The 22,191-nt window shown below is 42.0% G+C and overlaps 1 protein-coding gene across 2 annotated transcripts in view; it reads left to right on the top strand.

The window, feature by feature from the left end:
* Nucleotides 1-18,429, top strand: part of GPR137B (G protein-coupled receptor 137B) — a 25,483-nt gene extending 7,054 nt beyond the window's left edge. Inside the window, exons 2-7 of one of the 2 annotated variants that reach the window (XM_010285138.1) lie at nucleotides 2,213-2,262; nucleotides 7,238-7,460; nucleotides 11,276-11,425; nucleotides 13,510-13,638; nucleotides 16,310-16,434; nucleotides 17,821-18,429. In XM_010285138.1, coding sequence (XP_010283440.1) covers nucleotides 2,213-2,262; nucleotides 7,238-7,460; nucleotides 11,276-11,425; nucleotides 13,510-13,638; nucleotides 16,310-16,434; nucleotides 17,821-17,932 — 789 coding nt within the window. In that variant the 3' untranslated portion in view covers nucleotides 17,933-18,429. The remainder of the gene's footprint in view (nucleotides 1-2,212; nucleotides 2,263-7,237; nucleotides 7,461-11,275; nucleotides 11,426-13,509; nucleotides 13,639-16,309; nucleotides 16,435-17,820) is intronic. The other variant, XM_010285139.1, reaches the window with a different exon arrangement.
* Nucleotides 18,430-22,191: the final 3,762 nt, after the last annotated feature.

Genomic DNA, 22,191 nt, shown 5'->3' on the forward strand with positions numbered 1-22,191 from the left:
CGAGTTACCCACAGAGCTTTTGCTGGGTAGGTCACCCTTGGACTGGTTTACATGACAGGACCGCTCTGTGACATTATAGGAATGAGTGGATCCTTTTTGAGAAACCACAGGAGATGATATTCAGGAACTTGTGAATTCTCTGTGGACCCAGCACAATGCATTGCCCACTGCAAATTGCTTGTCTTGTGCAGTTCTTTGCACAGGCTCTGAAACTGCTGTTCAGTGCCACTCCTGAAAGCTGTCAAAATTAACGGTACAATACGTGTGAGTAAGTGCTACTCAGAGCAGGTGAGGATTGTGGAATGGCCCTAGAGACAGGTTTTACTTGTTTAGTTTCAATGAGGTCAGGAAACTCTTCCCTCCCACTTGCCCACAGTCTCTTTCAGAATAAGCAAGGTAGGCAGTAAGTGTTATACAAAAAGTGTACGGGAAGTATTTTGAACCCCATCTCTTTTCTAAAAACTGACAGCCCCTCTTTGTGTACCACGGAAATCAAGAACATTCACAAGCCTCTTGTACCTCTCTTTTCAATATCAAGTAAGTAAAACAACTTCTGAACTCCTGTGAGAATTTATGATCCAGGAATTTGGAGAATGAATCACAAAAATCTTCTGTAAGAGATACTGCCAGAGATGTTAACTATTTGAAAACAGGATCAATGGTTGCAGAATATTTTTAGATATTTTTTCCCCAGCTTTTCAATTTTATTCTTGGCTAATTTTCTAGGGCCTGCTGAAAAACTCAGTGTTTCTCTGCTGGTTCAGCTAGTGCAAAGCAGGCTGATGCATCACAAAAATAATTTCCATGTCAAGGCAGCTGTTTATGGTGAATAGGAGTTAAATGACAAGTTGTTCCAGGAGCACTGGAACAAGTGAAGCCTGATTTTCTCCAGATCTGTGTTTCATGCTTGACTTTGAGCTGTTTCCATAACTGAGGCATTTCTTAAGATACTTTGCTGTGCAGACTCTCTCATATTGGGTGATGTGTAGGATCATTACGCAGGGTTCTCCTCACAGAGGTCATATATCAGATGTCTTTATAGAGTTTCTTGCTTCTGCTGGGTCATTAATTTTTAGGAGGGTGATAAAGGATCATGTCTTTGATGCTTCAAGTATTTTTCCATCAGTTCTCTGAATGGAGTATTTTAAGATTAGAGGGGGGACAGATAAACAGGTTAACAGGCAGACACATGCCTACACATACATAGTGATCATGTAAGTCCTGTTTCCTTGAGAAAGCATGATAATCATAGCAAATATTATGCAAGCTATACTAAAGTGCATGCAAAACAAAGTTAAATGGATAAGGCAGGATAACTTGAGAAGAAAACAATTAGGAACCAACCCAGAATAAGTCATACAGCATGTTTTTTTATAATACTAGCAATCAGTGTGCTTCGGTGTTGTTTTAAATGAACATTTGTAAACTGAGTGTGTTTGGAAACTATGTTAGCTTGTAAAAAAGCAACAATGCTTTCCTGTAATTTTTTAAATAAATAAGATATAAAATATGCTAATATATTTTTGTATAATATCTGATGGTGGTTAAACACCTATTACTGAAATTACCTAGCTACATTGCAGAAAACATGTCAGTATTTTGTCTTTTCTGTTACAAGAAGGTAACTACTGGGCCTGAGCTATCTGTCTGTAAAAATACCTGTTGTTGTATAGTGAACAGGCAGTCAGCAGAAGCCAAATAATACCTCAGAGTAAAATAATGAGTTTGGTTCTCGATGGTGTCCTTTTGACTGTGTAACACAGATACAAACGTATATATCCAATTTCAGGCCAGGGTACTATGATGGGCTTGTCATGGGAACAGAGCATCTGACCCAATATGCCAGTATGAGCTGGTCTACGTGAGAGACATATACTGTTAAGTCATGTAGCAGCCTAATAATTACTTGCCCCTATGATTATACTGGCATTGGTCCTCTTGTGAATACTGGTATAAAGGACCTTATTCCCAAGCCAGAGTAAGTGAAAATAATGGTGTAGACAATTTATATACAAGTGATCGCCTGCTGAGTGGTTTTAATAATTTGCTTAAAGCTTGCCTGCCACAGATAAGCAATGAATGCAAATCTGTTATGTAATTAAACCTATCATTACATTTCTTGTGACCTGTGAGACAGGATTCCTGCAGATCACAGTGTTTTTCTTTACTTACATGTATCCTATGTTTGATGCAATATTTTTCTGTTTTGCAGGTGATTTTCAAAGCTAAGTCAAAATATTCACCAGAGCTGCTCAAATACAGGTAAGAGCTATACAAACATTTAATGTGATAAAGAAGAGTAGCCATGGTCTTTGAGAAACGCTACATCTTTTATAATTTGTGGCATTCATATCTCAGCTATTTATATTTATATACTACTGTTTGATGATGATGGTTCTGAGGTCAGCTTCTTCCTATGATGTTTAGAAGTCTGTTATTTCCCAACACAAGCATGATTTTGAAACATTCACATATTTCAAAGGCAAGTATTTCAAATGCAAGGAGAAAACACTCACCCTGATGATTTGTTCACAGGTTCCTAACATTTGTATTGCTAGGTGAATTCGGATCCGGTGTTTGGTAAAGGTAGCAGAGTGATGTATTTATTTTGACAGGAATGAGTGGGACTTGGTATGTATTAATCCGTGAGGTCAGTGGTAATAAGACTCAAAAGTTTTGGGAAGATGAGAGAAGAGTTGTGAAGGAAAAGAGCTAGAGAGAATGGATTCAACTTGATGATGTGTTTGGGAGCTCACAGATAACCTTCTCTGACTCCATAGAGTTGAGGTTATATGGTAGCTTTGCATTTAGGTGGAGAGATTTGTTTGGGATGTTATTGAACAGGAGCAATTGTCAGGAACTACTTGAAGGTTCCCCAAAGGGCAGTAATGTCCAGAAAGCTGAGGAAGAGCTCAATAAATTGTTTATTGTAGCAATGCCTAAAAGCTTCAGTCAGGCAATGTTTTTTGGAGGGGGAGGGAGAGAGATTCCCTCTCTGTCCAAAAGTACTATTTGACATAGTAATGTATCAACAGGTCAAATATTAACATTGTCCTTGCCCTGGAAAGTTTGTGATCCAGTTGGGTTTTGATGCAGCTGGAGAGGAGATGATCTGGAGCAAGTGCTTCAGAAACTATGTTTGGTACAATGGCACTACAGTGAGAGCAGGCTTGGGGTGGGCTGTGCTTGGGCTGGTGATGGTATGGCACATGCAGGGTGTGACTGCTGACTGAGAGATGTGGCCTCCATGCTGAACTGCAGCTGATGCAGAAATTGTCAGGATGGGAACGGAGAGGCTGCATCTGTTCTGGTGGCCACAGGAATGCTTTCAAGTTAATGGGTCTGTGTGAATACCTTGGCCGCATCCCAGACCGTAAGGGGCAAGAGCTGGATGCTCTGTGGTAAATACCATGGCGTACAAATACATTCACCCCCCTTTGCACTCTGGTTTCTGTGGGAAGGAAATCCAGGAGTATGGGCTGGCAGACAAGCACAGCACACACCAGCCAGGTCCCCAAGCAAGCCCCCATGCAAGTGTGCCTGCCCCTGCCGGTATGCAAAGAGAATAGCTTTGCACAAAGCCTGGGCTGCAGGTCAGGATGGTATAGATAGGGCAGGTCTGTGAACATGTTCCTGGCTGGCTTTAGAGGTGAGAGGTAGGAGCTTTGAACATCTGTTACTGATATTTATGGCAAGGCTTTACTCCTGAAAACTCCTTGAAAATGTCTGTCTTCAAGAAAAGGGAGCTTGGGATATTTACTCAATGCCTATGAAGTGACTACATTAGTACCCTGCTTGTAGTTCTTGGAGTGTTTGCGTTCCTAAACACTTATGTATTGTGACTGGAATTACTCATGCACAGACTACCCTCCCAACAATAGCTCCATGTCCACCCTGACTCTTGCCTACTGCATTTCTAACACAGATTACTGTTGGATCTGGTCTAGCCTTTTCTCTCTCTCTTATTCAGCTCTGTTGGTAAAGGACTTAAGTAATATTTTGTTTTAATATGTTGATCTCTTAGCATGAATGTGGTTAGCCTGTGTAAAAGAGCCGTATGAATAAAGCTGACCTTGTTTCCTATCTTACGCAGGGCAATTGAAGTGGTGTAACAAGTACACACCCACAGCTGAGGTCTTGAATCTTAATTGTAAAGGGCTAGTGAAAGATCATAGAATCACAGAGTGGATTTGGTTGGAAGGGACCTTTAAAGATCGTATAGTCCAACCCCTGTCCCATGGGCAGGGACATCTTTCATTAGATCAGGTTGCTCAAATCCTGATGGAGAGATGGATGATAGAAAGATGGGTGGCCTACAGACAGGGGCTGTACTTACTGAATTTGATTTTTCTTCACTGCTGAATGCTCATTTTTTGACCCCCCCCCCCCCATTTTCTTTAGTAAGTATCAGACCATATTGGCATTTCTCCAATAGATAATGGAAACATAAACAGGGCAACAGAGAGGTAGGACTGTGGTCTGTGTATTAGCACAGGTCTCAGAAATCAGAATCCTTTCAGATAGAGAAAAAATTGATAAAATCCTATCAGAGATCCAGAATCTTAAGCACAGCTATCATGATGTGAGTCACTGTGGCAAAAGAGCTCAGTGTGAAGTCTGTGCCAGCCCAACTTCATATTGAAACAGTCCTCTTGCACGTTTCCCTGGGCTTGGGGATTTCTTACAGTCACTGGGTTTGGATGAGGCTTGCTGTGCTGTATGTGCATGCCTTGTTACACACAAGCCTCAGACGCTGTATGGTTTTTGAGGAAACCACATACAAAATGCAGTAGTTTCAAACAGATTTTCCTGTTAAACAGGGCAACTCTCACTGCATTAATCTGAAGTTTGATTTTAAGCTCAAAGGAAAATTTAGGGGGGCATCCGACACATAAAGAACAAAACTCCCTGGCATGTGCCTTTCCTGGCCAAGCCAGATTACACACAGCTCCTTTTAAGGGACTATCCCAAAGTGGGGATTAGGCACAATAGGTTTTTGAACGGTCACTGGTGCAATCTGGAAGGACCTCTTCGGCCCTGCTTTTCTGTTTTCTAAAAAATACCATATGCTTATCATGCCTTTTAGGTGCCCTTGTAGTTGAGATGTAAGGATACATTCTGCCTTTAAGTGAGTTAGGAATGCTTTCTGCAGCTGCACAGACCCTAAAACTGCCCTGAGAGACACAGTCTGCATCTCCATCAGTGCTTATTCAGAAGTTCAGCAACAATACTTCTATTGTCAAAACAGGCAGTGTTTCCCCAGCCACATCATGTTATTACACGGGATGGAAGATCATTATGTGAAGAGCTGCACAACTGACTGGCCATGACAGCTCACCCTGGCACATATAGGAGTGTGTGGGCATGAGAGTGTGACAGTGCTGGGGTTTTTTTTTTTTGCTAGACTCTCTCAAGGAGGAGCCTGGCCTGGAAGCCTATAAGCCTTGCTGGTTGCAAGCCAGCATCAAGGGCATCTGCAGGGTGCGCTGAAGCAGGAGGTCCCTCTGACTAAGATGAGCAAAAAGAGCATGTACTCACTGTCCTGCAAGCTGGCAACATGTAAAAGCATACCTTTCCTCGTAAGCCCGAACCCCACAAGAATGTTTTACCTGCACTACAATAGCAGAGCAGAGATGACACTATTAAAAAGACTTTGGGAGTGGTAGGAAAGGAAGACACATGACCACCACTTAAAGACTTTTGAGATACTGTAAAAGCTGTAAATGTACCACCACTGCAACTGGAACTGCATTCTTCAGAGGAAGCTGTGTGAGAGAGGAGCTTCAGGACTGCAGTGCTTCCAGCATTAGACTGTGAGGTTTAAAGGAACTACCTCCAGCTGCTTATCCTAAAAACAGAGCCCTGCCCTAGAAGGTTAAGAATGAGCACAATCTTCCCCCTGAGAGGGAATTTCTGTGACTGGCAAGGAAAAGACAGCATCCTCACTCACTGCCAGATATAGCTGGAAAGAAGGGCATTGATTTCCAGGCAGGGACTTTTAGGCTTTCAGTTCTCCCTGTTACACATTTACAAGGCCTCAAAGGTATACCCCTTCCTTTCTTGCGCTCTGAAAAGAAGCCAGCTTTTGTAGCTGTGCTCATGCTATCCCAAAAGGGTATGAATGTGTGAAAGACAAAGATCACCATTGGGTAAAGTATTTTTAAACAATCAAAATAGGATTCCTCAGGGACAGTCTGGATGTTTATTGTCAGCCAAGTTCAAAGTTCCCAGCAGGCATGAAAAGCTGTGGCCAAAACCTTTTGTTCAGTGACTGCAGATAATGACCCTTATCAGTAATTGCCTTGGTCAGCAATGATAATGGAGTAAGCAAACACCTGAAATGGAAACATGCCCTTTTTTTTTTTTTTTTAAGTGAAAAGCTCCACAGCTGTGTGTAGGAGTAAAGAGGAATTAGAAGCAGCTTGCCTTGAGTATATGGTATACTTATATTGCAGGTGTCAGTGCTGGGTAGGTGGGGAAAAAACAGATGTTCAAAAAAAAACAAGTTCAGCTCTTGGGCTTTTGTCTGTTACATTTCTGTTCCAGCTCTGCTCCTGTGGTGTGCAAATGAACCTTTTGCCTAGCATAGATGGCAAAATGTCAACCCAGAATCAATATGCATATTTAAATTTCTTGACATTTCTTTCAAGAGGTTGCCCATGACCAAGTTATGTAGGAAAAGGGATAGAGAAAGGTCCTGGGGAACCAGTAACTCAGTGATTTTTCCTACTGTTAGACACTTCCCCAATTTAATATGTTGGCAAACATCAGTGGTCAGTGATGCTTCTCATGGCAGTGGTGATGTAGTAAAACCAGGGTCAAAACCAGCCTGTTCCAGGAAACTTAGCTTTTTCTGAGGTTTCTCCTGTCAGCCAATAGTCAGAGGGTTTGTGCTGTATATGAAGTGCACGCTCTAAGAAAGCACATGTGTGTTTTAAGTAGTTTTTAAGAACTGTGCTGTTGTATTTCTGCTGCAGACAGTCTTCCATGTTTTGCTGCTTGATATTAGTTTCTTTACTTACAGCTTGTTGTGTAACTGTAAAAACAGATTTGAAATGAGCTAAGTTAATCTCTCCAGCAATCTGGAGCACTTTGATTTGGGCTCGGGCAGCTGGTCACTCTGTCAGCTGTGGCAGCCCAACATGTGCAGCTTTCGTAGCTCAGAGTGCAACTTCCATCTCATGACTGACACTTGCTGAACAATGTCGCTAAAACTGTTTTCTCCTCACTCTCCCAGGTTGCCCCTCTACCTGGCTTCTCTTTTCATAAGTCTCCTCTTCCTCTTGGTGAATTTAACATGTGCAGTATTGGTGAGGACACAGAATTCAGAGAGAAAAGTCATTGTCTCTGTCCGGGTGGCAATTAATGACACGTTGTTTGTGCTGTGCGCTGTTTCACTCTCCATCTGCCTGTATAAGATTTCCAAGATGTCTTTAGCCAACATTTACTTGGAGTCCAAGGTAAGGTACATTTTCAGTTCTTTTCAAGTACCTTCTGAGAGACGAGGGCAGTGCGAGGCAAAGCCACACAGTTCTTTAGATCCCCTGAGAGCTGGAGGCCCTAAACGTCACAGCTTGCACTTGGCTGGTCATCCTGTTCAATATACGAATTAAATACTAAGTGGTAGCAAGGGTGCTTTTGGCTAACAGCAGTGACCCCAAAATATGTATTTTTAAGGCTGAGTTTACAGAAGTTATTGGCTGGAGTTTCTCACAGCTTTTTTTCACGTGGATACTGCTTTCTCCAGGTCCTGGTTGGAAGACCATTTAATTTCAGTACTGCTACATAGAAATAGTATTGGTACATACTTTGGGATCCTTCAGCTTGTCAAATTATTGACTGATTAAGTTAACTGTTTAAGGTACCAGCATGCTGAAGATAAACCAGACAGAGGGATATGAATCTCCCTTTATACATTTGCATATGGTCCTATAGATAATGAAAATGTGTTTTTAAAGACTTAATACATTGTAATTTAGCCAAGGGGGGGAGAAGGGGAAAAAAGTCTCTCCTATGATTCTACAAAATGTTCTTTAAAAAAATATTGTTAGGTTTACAGCTTTGGACACATTCAGTGGTCAAGGCACTGGGTGGTATCACATAAGCATGCAGTCTTTATTGTAAAATCAGTAATGATGTTTTGTATCTATAAATAATGAAATGGTGCTTTCAAAGATCCTTGCATTTGCAGTAGCTAGTTACGTCTTAAATTATTAGTTTAATCAATAGCACATTACCATTACCACAACAAACCTTTAAAAATGTTAAGTCAGCTGCTATTTAGAAAATCGTATAAAAAAAAAATTCCTCTCTCCATTTACTTAATCAGATAAAAGGAGTACTTTTCCTGTTTAATCAAATCTGGCTCTACTGCACAACAACTGAAAGCTCAGGGCTGAATAGAAGATTTAAAAACACAGCTTAGTTTGTTTTGTTTCTTTCAAGCCTGTCGTTTGCTGACCAAAGGGCATGGGCAATGGATTATTTTTACTAGTAAAAAAAAGTTTTTCTATTGCTGCAAATCACAGAAGCATAAATCTCTGTAGGAAAGCAGTGTTAACCTAAGGGAGGCTTCGGTAGATTACTTTGTTCCGTTTCCTTTCCTGGAGGAAACCTGATCTTTTTTACTTCAAGTTACTTCATAAAAACAAACAAACTCTAACATTATTGCAGACAGGAAGGGACAGGCCACTCATCTGATGAAAGTTTGAATGTGAAATGAGAATTAAAGAGCGCTTTGCTCCTTTCTGCTGATCTGAAATGAGAGTTCCTCTGGGGACTTCCAGCAGGATTTGACTGCACATACTTAAGGATACAGATGGCTGGAACTGGCAGTGAAAACACATCCTGGTTTAATCTGCTACTTTTGTGCGGAAAAAAACTAGCTAAAGAAGAAAAATCCATTCTCTGCAGTGATATGATAGAAGTAGTGTTGGAGACAATGCGTGCTCTGCAGTGCCTGTAGATATGCATTGGTACTGGCAGCCTTTTATTTGCATCCCCCGTCTGCTGGCACGTATCTTCTGACCTCATGTGACACGCACTCACCTCCATGACCTGGAGCAGGAGACCATCCTGGTTCTCTGTGCCAAGACTAGCATGGCACAAGAAGATGCACAGCCCTGCCCTTAGGTGCCGACTTGGGCCAGTTCTGTGCTGGCCAGAAGCATCATATAGTGGGACACGCTAACAACTTGGGGCTCCCCCTCTCTTCTATAGGGGCCTGTGACTGAAAAAGGATTCATCTGGCTTTACTGTTACTGCTACGCTCTCCCTTCCCCAGTCCACTAAGTAGATTTGACTGGCTGCAAAACCAGGACCCTTTCACCCTTTTTTTGTATTTCATGGGATTGAAGTTTGTTAAATCTGCATCATATTTAACTATTAAAGAATGACAGCTATGTAGGGAAAGGGAAATTACTACCCCGTTCTGCTCTTCACTTCTGCTATCCCCAGTCTGTAAATGCCACTGAGCTGGGATATGGTATGTGTCAATCAGCAGCTTCTCTCTCCTCTCTCACCCTCAGTTTCCATGACAGCAGCAGTGACTTGTTAGTACCAAAGGAGACTAGAGAAGTGCCTAGCAAACATTTCCTCTTTGTGCATTTCCTGCTTGCTGGTCTTGCCACGGCTTTCATCTCTGCCTGCTACGTATCTGGCTTCTATTCCCGTAAAGCAGCAGGCTCTTGGCTCACTCCCAGCATGGCTGCAGGTTATGGCCTGGTGGACAGTGGTAGTTCCAGCGTATTTTAAGCAGGAATTCAGAAAGATTGACTGCACTGGGGATTTTGTAATACTCCTGAGCCTGGCTGTTTCCTGAATCAATACTATTTTTCTGGGAAAACAGGCAAGCTAGTTTTCTGCAAGCTTTCCTGACTACTCCCTGAGTTCTTCTTTATTAACTCTCACCAGGGAGTGGTGCAGACGGAGGAGCTGGGTTGGCAGAGCTGCAGGGACAATAGTCACCAGCATGGGTGAGCAGCGGGAGGGGCTGGTAGTCTCCTGAAGGCCAGGGATTTAGGACATGGTGACTTGGTGACTTTCCTCTGTACTTCACTAGCCGTTCTGTTATGTCTGTGCTCTAACTTGCCACAGTGCTTTGGACCTCTGCTCCTTGGAGGCACACCTGGAAGCAGAGTTTGTGAGTGGAGGGAATAGGGTGCAGACCTTCCTGTCTCCTGCACTTGGTATGAAAGGTCCTGGGAAGAGAGGAGCAACTTCCCTTTTGGCCTCTCTCTCACATGGATGAGAGGAGCCCATCCTCCTGGTGTCAGTCTCTGCCAGGAGAGGGAGAGGGCAGGGCTCATGAAGCAAATGACTGCAGGGTATTTTTCTCCCCTTAAAGCATGCAGAGCTTTAACCCATCTTTATTCCTTTAGCTGTGCAAAGCACTATTCCAGAGTCAGCTGCACAGAATTTACTTTGAGCTCTTTCTTCAAAGTCAGTCCCATTTTTGTACATTTGCCTGCCCCCGTGATCCAACTCACACTGATACCTGTAGCCATGGCTCCTGGATTCCTTCCTTTCTTGCTGTTGCAACAACTCGTGTGCTGGATTCTCCGTCCCTCACAGTGACCCTCCCTACCTGACACAGTGGTCAGTTGTCTCACTTCTTCCTGACACTGGATTAGGCTCTTTCCCCTGCTCTGTCCATTTTTCTTTCTAGGGCTTAAGGAACTGTTGTGATTTCACACTTTGCAGTCTCATTCCTCCCCTTGTGGCCACTCACAGACTGCCCTGCCATGGTCACTCTGCCCATAGGCCATGTTTCTGCCTTTGTCTCCTCTGTGTTGACATTAGGTAAGGCAGGATGTTCTTTTTCTGTCTGTGCCATGTTTAACTGCTGGCTGTTACAATCTGCTCTGTACTTAGGAAATAGGTGCAAGCAGTTGTAAAAAGATGCCAGGTTGCATCATGCTAGCTAGCCAGCATCTGATCCAGGATGCTGTATAGCTAATGCACAGCTGAAAGATGGATTCTCTTGCTCCATCTGATGCCAAGTGTAGTCCTTAGGTGTTTTCATTGCTCTAAAAATAGCAATTGTACAGTAAGTTGTAGGAATTAGTCGCAGCCCATGTTGGTAAGGCCTGGAACTGCTACCGTTGCCTGGAAACCACTATACTGATAAAATACAGGAATATACATAGTATAGGATATACTGATCAAAGAAGGGAAAAGTCACATTAGGCAGAGTAGCATGACAACCCTCGAAGTCCATGCAAAGCAATGTTCTTGACAACTTATGAATCATAACCTGTTTTTAAATCTCTTCCAGGGCTCATCTGTCTGCCAGGTGACAAGTATAGGAGTGACTGTTATCCTACTTTATACCTCACGAGCCTGTTACAACTTGTTCATCTTATCGTTTTCCCAAACCAAGAAAGTCAATTCTTTTGATTATGATTGGTACAACGTATCAGATCAGGCAAGTATGAAAATACTTGCTAGTGAGAAAAACTCATTCTATATGTGATGGCTGATTTCCTAAATCCTATGAGAAGAGGAATTAATATATTAAAATTTTATTCTTTTTTATTCAATGCACTAAGACTGTTGTGCTCCAGGAATACAAATTTCTGGTAATGTCAGCATAAGGAAGTAAAAACCCACGGTGCTAAAAGAAAGAAGTAACCTCCAGCTAAATAATTACAAAAAATTTCAATCTTTTATTTACTTTGGTTTTATTCTTAAAAAAAAATCCTTGTATTAAAAAAGAAAGACAGGTGTTTTGTCCATTAGAAAGAAGCTACTGTACTTGGAGAAGCAGAAAAACAGTACTTGATTCCACTGAAATGCTTAGTTCTGAAGTCATCATCAAATCTCTCATTGCCATCCAGGGCTGGGGAGTTATTTACCTGAATTCTGTCATTAGCGTGATACCTTCTGCAGTTTTTGAGGATAAGACTGTGATTCTTCCCAACCTTTAATTGCAAGTGACAATTCAGATTGAAAACTAACAGTGATAAAAACACTAAAGGAAATTCTTCATTGAATATTATGGAATTATGAAATCCAGCTCCTTTCTCTGCTTTGAAGAATGTAGTGCAGTCCAGTATAGTTTTCATCCAGTAGTTTTCCAGCTCTGTCAAGGCTGGGCAAAATGGCAGGCCTGGGTCTGGACCATGAGTACATTTTGTTTGGCCTCAAAATCCCAGGCTTGTGACATCTCCCCACCCTCTCAGCAAGCACCTGCAGACCAAAAGCAGCATTCCCAGCTATGCAAGGGCCTTTTGTTGCCGGAGTGGCCAAGCAAACCTGGAGCCATTAACAGTTTTCTGTGGAGCAGTAGATAAAACTGTAAATAAGAAGTAGGTAACCAGTAGGGTAGGATTGCTCAGAGAGCCTCATTAGGAGTTAGTTGAGTAGGATCTGTCAAGGGACCACTAATCAATCCTGCTGCGGTGCAGAGGAGTGCAGCTAGGTGGGTGCCACTCTGTGTAATTAGAAGACCCACGTTTAGGCAGAAGGGCACTGGTTGTGATTCATCTCCTGAATCAAACGCCTCCCCACCTGTGGCTGGGGCCTGGAGTGTTGCTGCTGCTGACCTCTTGCAGGGGGCACTTCTTGTGCTGATTTCTACAGCCTGGAGTAACAGGGGCTGGTGCTTATGGCCAGAATATTTGGTCCCTTTTCCCCCATGGAGGTAGAAGCTGTTCACAGGGAGCACACTGGAATGCTGTAGGCCTTAGGTCACTACTACTGATTTTTGAACATCTGGTCTGACTTGCAACATTAGGGTTGCCTGGATTTTGCCTGGGGTAAATTATTTGAGCCATATGTAACGTGCCTGGAACTGAGGAGGAGGTACTCAATTTGGTACCAGAATCAAAAGTCACTTTTAAGAGTACAGGCCAGTGTTTGCACTGTGGTACTGCCTCGGGTCACCTGTCAGAAACATTACCCTTTTCTCTTCTGTGCAAAACAAGTGAAAGGATGGGATTTGCCCTCTGCAACTATGGTGCAGGGGCAATCTAGAGAGAAATTCAAAGCTAATACTAGAGTAACAGCATGGTTATGCAAGCTAACAGTTTGAAGGGATCCAAGCCTTAATTTTTAAAAGCCACATTGCCAGCAAAGCCCTTGAAGACCTGGGTATTGATTGTTGCTTTACATATTATTCCCAGCTGGAAAAGGACTGGAAAGCTAGTTACTCATTACCTGGATTTGATCACTTGAACAAATGGTTGCTTGCCAGGCTCTTAGACTGAGAAGACCCCTGCATTAAACTTTGAGTTTGCTGAAGTAAAGATAGCAGGAGGAGAAGGAGAGAGGAGGAAAGGTAGAAGGAAAGGGAAGTCATGTACCCAACAAGATAGCATAATGATTTTTCTTAGTATGCCTTTAGTCATTAGCCAGGTTAATCTGGCTTTACTGGATGGAATTTCTGGCTGTTGTCAAGCATTTTAGCCACTTAAATATAGATCTTCATAAGAAGACATGTTGCCTTTTGCACCTTTAAGTGAGCTGCCATCTTTATTTTAAACACTCTTTTCTTTGACTTTTCAACAGGCAGATCTGAAATGTCAGCTGGGAGATGCAGGTTACATAGTGTTTGGTGTGATCCTTTTCATCTGGGAGCTCTTGCCTACTTCCTTGGTTGTGTACTTCTTCCGAGTCCGAAACCCTACAAAAGATCTAGTAAGTGGTATTTGTTAATGTATTATTTGCCTTAGACCAGGCAGGTCTGGAGGGCTCAGCTTCTGAAGGAGCTTTTGCTTCCTTACATTTTGACTTCTATTTTTCAATGTGTCCTTGGCAGAATAAAAGCAACCCAAACTTCCCACTAGTTGATGCTAAGCCCTCATGACAGAAACTCGTCATTTTTACGCAGAAGGAAGTTAAGGTGTTTCTCAGTTTACGTTAAAAATCAGGAACCTTCTTAAATGTAGGGACATCTTCCCTTTGGGATAATGACTTTATTGGAGTCAGTGGAAAAGGCGTTTTTTATACAAAATTGGGGTCTTTCATCACATTGCAGTGAACATGGTTGTGTGTGCTAGCTGTTCAACAGCACACATGAAAGAATAGATTTAATTCTTTCAGCCCTGTACCCATTGAATTGTTTCCATGTCAAAGACCAATAGCCATAATAAGCACTTGCTGACATTTTTGTTTGCTGTTTCAGCAGAGCAGAGATTAAGGTGTGAGTTGTAAGGGTAATTCCCTTTCAGTATCCTTAATATCTAGGTAGTTCACAAGTAAGAGAAGCAGTTAATAGAATAACTTTTTAGAAAAGGCGATGTTTTTTATTCTCACATGCAGATTTCAGAGAGAGTGATACAGCCAAGCTGAACAAGGAAGTAACAAATCCCCACCTGTATAAAGCCCTTCTTACCGTTCACCTGTGATACCTAACATCACACTAAGGAACCCCATGGGCCCCAGTGTTTATCACCAAAAAAAGCTCAGCCCTGCTCCTGCTTAGGAGTTAGCCAGGACAACTGCAAAGAGAGAGAAATGTTTTAAAATACAGTCCAGTGGTGCTACTCATCTAAAAAGTGACCACAGAGATATCTCATTTTATTTAAAGTGAGTTTAATAAGGCTAGACCTGGTGGTCAGGTTTGGATAGTGTGAGAGATTCACAAGAGAAGGAAAATACGGGATGTGGTCTAATCTCTCCTTTCAAAAAGCTAATCACATGAAGACTTGGAATCCTACTCAAATGAGAGCTCAAATGGAGTCAAACAGGCAGAATTCTCTCACAAGTCAAAGAGCACTGCAGTAACACATATAACATATTTTTGCATTGTGATTTGCAGAAAGCCTTAAATCTCCCAACTTCATAAGGATACAGTTGAGAAGAGCCAAGAAGTCATATCACTTCTTTTACGGGTACCTTTTTTAGGGTAGACATTATCTGTCAGAATGGATAGGTCACAAGTATTTATGCTAAACAATATCATGGTGAGAGGAAAACTGGAAACAACAACTTTAGAAAGAAACAAAAAATGAAGAGACTGTAGCAAGGCAAAACGGAACTTCAGTGCAAGTATGCCACAAGAGGGAGACCAAGGGCCACAGGACTGTAGTCCAATGTGTTCAGCCGGCTAACTGTTACAGCGGTTATGTTATCAAGTGGTCCAGTGGTTGAAAATACTTGGCCAGGAAGGATGGGGTTAGAATTAAAACAAACCCTCTTTTAGATAAAAAAATCGTAACAACAATTCTGATTTAGTAAAAATAAAAAATGTTCTTTATTTTTAATAAGGAACAATCCCAAGAAATAGTTGTTCTTTGGTTTTACGTTTCATTCAGGACTGCAGAAACAAAAAGTTTGATGAGAGGCAGCCTTCATTCAGCACTGTTCAATTGTAAAGCTCCACTCAACAGACAGTTAGAGCCTGGAACGAGCTGTCTGTGTGCTTTGGTGCTGACACAGGGTAACTGCAGTGCGTGGTCCTGTGCCTCGCCGTACCTTCAACCAGACAAATGTTGGAAATGGGGAGACAATGGAGGTGGACCTATTTTTAGATCATCTATGTCTAAGTTATTTAACATCTGAAAAATAGGCGGAGATTAAACTGCGCTCCTGCTTAAGGCCAAGGAGAAGATGTTATCTGGGCTTATCCACAGGTGCAGGGAACCCTGTTCTCTGGGGATGGAAGCAGTGGATCAGTGGAAGAGGCTCAGCTGGGTCCTGGATGTCTCTCTGCACTGTTTCTGGAATCCAGCTGACCTTTTGAATCTTGTATGTTTTCATAGGAAAATAAAGGTTTTATCAAAGGACCTTTCCTTGGGATTTGACCCTCACAGCACTGTAGAGCAGGTACCAAAATTGCTCAGAGATGTCCTAAGGGGATTTTCAACTGTGGTTTCATTAAGCAGGATGCCAAGGTTCTGCATGGTCGGTTCCTGAGGCAAGGAAAGTAACGCACCAGGAGGGAGGGTTACAAATGTGAGTGGTAAAACCAAATCTCTTTAGCTGTTTCATATCCTTCAGCCCCTCAGCTGCCTCCCTACTGCTCACTTCATGTCATGTTTGGCTAAAAGCGCAATGTGTCCAGAATGGACAGGACTTCAGCAGAGAGGTTAAATGCATAGTGGAGGGTGGCATGGTTTCAGAAATGGGTTGTATCTGTTAGCTAGAAGGAAGCAAAAGGAAAAGCCGTTAAGATCAGTAGACTATCACCACACTGGTGGAGTGTAGGAAAACACAAAAATACTTCTGTTGCCTACAGCAAATGTAAAATTGTCTGTTTTATTTCGGAAGCCAGGAGGTAAGTCTGCCAGTGACTTCTAAAAGAAGTCAGACACCAAGCAGTTTATCTATCTGTTGCCAGTACTGACTGAGGTTTCCCTTCCCTCAGGCCAACGCAGGAATGGTCCCAAGCCACGGCTTCAGTCCCAGATCTTATTTCTTTGACAACCCCCGCAGATACGACAGTGATGACGATCTAGCATGGAATATCGCACCACAGGGGGCACAGGGCAGGTGAGATACAGGAACAGAAACTGGAGGAGGAAGAACTCTCACACGCTGCAGAAGGCTAATGTAAATGGTCTAGTTCCAACTGTTGCACAAATTCCAGGGGGTGAGTGGAAACAAAGGGGGAAGCAGAAGTGGAAAGGCAGCACCGAGTGCCTGTAGGGATCCAAGGGCCCCATAGAGACTACAATGACACAAGAATGAAAACGGTTATGTAATTTAAGAATTGTAACAGCATGCCTCTCTCTGAAAAACTCAGGTCAGATCTTTGGGTTGTACGTTTCACCACTCTGTTTCTTCCAAGAGTGCCATTTACTAGTTTAAGTGTGTGAGCAAGGCAACCTCGAGAAACAGCTGTCTCCCTGTCTTCAGGGAGAGCAGGGAAAAGCTCGGCAGTGCAGGCAGCAGCTGACATTTGCTGACAGCTTATGTGAATCCACCTAACTGCTGAAATCCCACACAACCCAGAAGAGGTGCAAAAAGCCTGTTTTCTCTCTGTTGTGAGCTTTAGGTAGGGATTCCTTTCCAGGAAGGAGCAGTTCACAGCAGGAAAGATAGCAGCCAATGCAGAGAAGGAAAGGCACTGCCAGGACACTATCCTGCCCTGAAAAGGGGCTCAGTTGTGTTAGTCATTTGCTGCTCCTGTACCTGCGCTACACTAGTAGTAGATTAGTGCACTCAGTCATCTTACAATGAAGGCTGACTAACTTGCTAACTGTAGCTAACATACCCAGATCTAGTTCTTGTCAGTCATTTAGCTAAGATCATGTAGCCACTGTCTCTGAGCCCAGACCAAGATTCAGAGAAGTTGGATATTCACTATTTACAGTTGCCAATCTCCCTACCCCTGTGTTAGTTTTTCACCAAGTAACCAAACCCACAGAGGAGGCGTGCACCAGGCTGGTATCCAGCCTCGAGCTAGAGACACTCTCCCTTCTGCACAAAGGCATGAAGGAACCAGCCATGGGCGTTGAGTCACACCGCTCATGGGAGCAGAGGCAGCGTGCCAGAGCTGCTAACCAAGTACCGGTCCCTTGTACGTGGGCACAGGAGGTTTGGGTCCGTCACTGACAGGCCCTTGCAGTGCTAGGGCTTGGCATGGCTTAGCAGCACCGCTTCAAGTTCTTTCAAACACCTTCTGGATTAGCGAAGCAGAAAGGGGAGAGGCCTTAGTGAACTAGAAGAATCAGGCAACAGTGAGTTGAGAACACTTGGGACAAAATAATTGACAGATCAGAAAAATAAAGAGCAGCCTGAAGCCCTGGTTGGGGTTTCTTTCATTTTTGCACTTCAGCATGAGAACTGCATCTATGTGATCGCATTTTGTGCACATTCACTAACGTATCTACAGAACCAAGCTGCTAGTCACTAACTCTTCGGTGTTATTTTAAGTTTCTCTCCAGACTACTACGACTGGGGTCATCAGAACAGCAGCTTCATGGCTTACATAGGATCCCTCCAACAAGATCCAGCACTGGACACAGATCGGCCAAGCCCTATATAACTTCAGTCAACTACAGCGTTCTAGGACATTCCAATATTAAACAAATGTTCTCAAAAACAAAGCTTAGCAATTTTTCTTCACCTTTTGGTTTGTAGAAGTGTTCCTATGCACAGATAAATGAAGAACTTGTCTTTGTCATGAGCTTTTCATAGTTCAAGGAGAAGTATAAGCTAATAATTTAAACTTTGAAGACTGTTGTAATTAATACCTTGTTCTAAGCCATGGTATTTCTGGCTTTGAATAGAGTTGTTAGAGGGTATAATTTAATCATTTTATGCTCATTTTAAAAGAGCAAATTTCATGAAGTGAAATGGCATAATTATTTTCTAAGTATTTTTATTTTTACACTGCATATTAAGTTAGAAATACATTATTATGATGAATACACTGTAAAAACATGAATGGGTTCTTCAAATGCATGACAGCAGCGATTCTTACATGGACATAAAAGCCTGTAAGGGAAAAATATCAACCCAATTAAATACTGTCTTTTCAAGTTACTGCTACCAGTTCAGAGCACAATTTACTCTTTGGATCATCACTGCTTACTCAATGTGGCAAGATGGTTGGAGGCTAAAAGTCATCTATACTGTAGTTATGATCTCAAAACATGCTGCATTCTTCTAAGAAAGCAAGAAATCCTATTTTCTCAGCAGCTATAGGGACAGTCCCAGAATGGTAGCGAGGGGCATCTGCTGTGGCTGGAGCATTGTGAACTGCAAAACAGGCTGAAAATTTGTGTTTGAAAAAAAACATTATGCAATCATGTCTATCAATCAAGTTCTAGGTATATTATGTAGAAGAGGAAGTCAAATACCTAGCCAGGGAGATGGATACATGTAGCAGTATGTACTTACTGATTAAAAACCTAGGAAGTGCAGTCTGGGAATAGAACAAGAGCCAGGAACACATAAAGCAGAACCACCTCAACTGGACCTAGAAGATAATTCTGCATAACTAGCAGAAGGTCAGCAAAGCTGTGCTTCAGCCTTGTATGTTCAGGGATAAATTCGGTGCTTTGTGGTGGAAATAGTGGATAAATACCATTCTACTATGTGACATATGCACATAGCAAGCCTAAAGATAATTAATACCATCTAAGGTGAGCAGGAACCCTAACTCTACTTTGGGTCTTTTTATTGTGCCCCATACTGACTGGTATGCTGTACTGTGAAGAACTCTGCACCCCCGGTGTCTCTTTCTCCTGCCAGTCTGAAACAAATACTGTAATTCAATCCACATTTCCCCAGGAGAAAAACATATTTCTTACAGTAATCTTTACTTCTACAGAAGTAGTTCATTTGAGGTATATTACAGCATTCCAAAATGGTGGACAGTGATGGCTTGATGTTTTCCTCATATTCCACTTCAGGAAGTACAGAATTCTTGCATCCATTTCACAGAGGATATACAGGAAAAAAAGAAGGGATGAGGAGTAGATCTGACCAGGTCCACTTGGAAGCTGACAGCACGGTTGTGCCACACACATATGCCAAGTCTTCCACAGGGTTTTTGGTTTCTGGGGCCTTTGTAGCAAAAGCAAAGCACAAGCCCTGCCTCTGGCAGCAGCACAACCCACCCTACAAACTCTTTGCCCTCCAGAGCTTCCATTAGTTTCTTCCCAAGTGTTCGTTGAAGGAAAAGAGCCCATTAAACTATCAGCCAGAGATCAAAAAAAACAACGGTGCCACAGGGTTGAGAGAAGAACAGAAATTTTATTAAACCCTTTGGAGTTCTACAGTTGTGTTTGTACAAAACTGCCTGAAGACCTATTGCAAGAAAAGTCCGCAGGAATTACATTTTCTTCACAGTGGATATAGCTGCACAGCAAAAATTTAGTTATGAGAATTCTGCGCTTAAAACAAGCTTAATCCCTATGCCACAGTATCCATGCAAAAAAATAGAGTGACAAGCAACTATAATCAACCATAGTGATGAGTTTTAAATACTCTCAAACATGGGAGATTTAAAGAACAATGTGAAAGGTAAGATCTTAAAATTAATCACTATAATTATCATCACCTGTGTAACAGGTACTCACCCACCTAAACTGGGGATGAAATAGGTGTATCAAATTTTTAGCAAGATAATTTGTTAAAAATACATACACAGAATCAAACAGCTGCAGAAATCCTTTAAGGGAAATAATTTCACATGGAGAGCCCCACTGGGTGAACCAACCAGAAAAAAATACTTGCAAAATTATTTTATAAGCTAGTCTGAGAAAGGCACAGAATGGACCAAACTTCATTTCAAAATAAGCCTTTTTGCCTCTTAAAACAATTGGACTTAAACAATGGCTGAATTTGGCCATATTCATCCAGAAACATATTGTGATTCTGCCAGATGAATTTCTGATGTGCTGATACACTACAATGCACTGTAAGCGGCAACAGATGCACAGGTTACATTAATCTTTTGAACAGAATTAAAGTGAGAATGAAAGCCTGCTCATCATCATAAGCTTAAACTACTGACATGTAAATAATTTAAGTTATATATAATTTCTACCAAGTGTAGTTGAAAGGTAAATGAAAAGTAAAAAAAATTTCAAATGAAAACCCAAAAATTATGTTCAGAAAAAGTTGCAGCAGAAAATACTTTAATTCGCATTTTATAGATTCAAACATAGCAAAGATTCCAAAGTGTTTAGATCTCAGTAAGCAGTTCCAACATTGATTTTGATTTTAATAAATATTACACTTTAATAGGCTAGCTACATGGAAGAATTGTAAAGTGATGAATTGCTGATTGCTACTTTATAAACATAAGCATCTAGATTATTTACAACATATTACAGGTTGTAAATTCCCAGAAAAGCACAAAGCAGGGTCAGATAAAGGCAACCCAACCACCAAAACACAACTTGGGGAAGTGTGGCACCGTGTATTTCATGCACATACAATGACATACAGCACAAATCACCAGCTGAAAACACTTTTGTTATTCCAGTTTACACGAGTCTCTACATTTTGCTGTTTTAAATCTGTATTCGCACCTTCTTCCTCAGGCACTGAAGAGCAAGTTGTTCAGCAACAGCGCCCTACATTTTACCTATGCAATTTGCACCAAGTCTTAGTTCACAGAAGTCCTCATGATTTGCGAAAAATGAAACATTTTTGTCTTTGTCCTCTCACTACCTCTGCAATTACAATCATTGTGTCATTTGCACAGGGGATGGTTCAGGTTGGAAGGGACCTTTAAAGGTCATCTAGTCCAGCCCCCCTGCAGTGAGCAGGGACAGCTTCAACTAGACCAGGTTGCTCAGAGCCCCGTCCAACCTGACCTGGACTATTGCCAGGGATGGGGCATCTCTGGGCAACTTCTACTCTGAAATGAGTGGCAGACAATGTTGACAAGCTGATCTCCAACAGGGAGCTGGAATTTAAAATAGTTCACAGGTCATGGACAGTGTAACTAACCTTATTCTTTAGTATAAAAACAGATTTGTGAATTTCTAAAATGTAATTTAACATATAAAGAACTAAGCTATCCAACTCACATGGCAAAACTTCACAGGCAGCATAGTCACAGAATGTACCTCAAATACAGTAAAAAAGATGGTGACAGGAAAATTTTTTTCAACTAGATTTGTAACCAGAAAAATCTTAACGTCCTATTTCTACAGTGACAGTGAAGTGAAATGCCTTCCATATTTGATCGCCAAGCGAGATGTACCTTCAAATGCAACAGAACTTCCCTGTATGCAGAATTTGCTGTTCAGTTGCATTCCTGTGTTTTCATGACAGAAAGGAAAAGAAGGAAAGCTTCCCATCTCTGCGTGTCCTTACCCAATGGTATTAACCTTGCCTGCATTCTGCCAGAGGGTTGAAAGGAGCAGGTGTCCAGGATCTGCGTGCCTGAATCCCTCACCCATCCCCTGGAGCAAGTGCGTGATGCTAGCGTGTGATGCTGCTTCAGCGTCTGCAGATTTTAGCCAGGCACAGGTGGAAAAAAAGAAAAATAGCAAGTTGCATCCCCAGAAGGAGGTTGGAAGCAATTCACTTTCCCCACAAAGCAAGGGGAAAAGGAAGCAACAATTCAGAGACTTGGGTCCTTCCTGGGGGCAGCGCAGACAACACAATTTTTTTTTTTCAATTAGAAAATCCTGCCTAAAGCTTTAGGCACTATAATATGTAACAATACAGATAAATCCCAGCTATACAGCATTCTTAACACAAGTGAGCCTACAGGTTCTAGCCCTTGCAGGTCAGTCCAAAAGGCAAGGAATCAATGGCCAACTGAAAACCACACTCTTT

Source organism: Phaethon lepturus, unplaced genomic scaffold (genome assembly GCF_000687285.1).
Source record: "Phaethon lepturus isolate BGI_N335 unplaced genomic scaffold, ASM68728v1 scaffold41424, whole genome shotgun sequence".
Lineage (NCBI taxonomy): Eukaryota > Metazoa > Chordata > Aves > Phaethontiformes > Phaethontidae > Phaethon > Phaethon lepturus.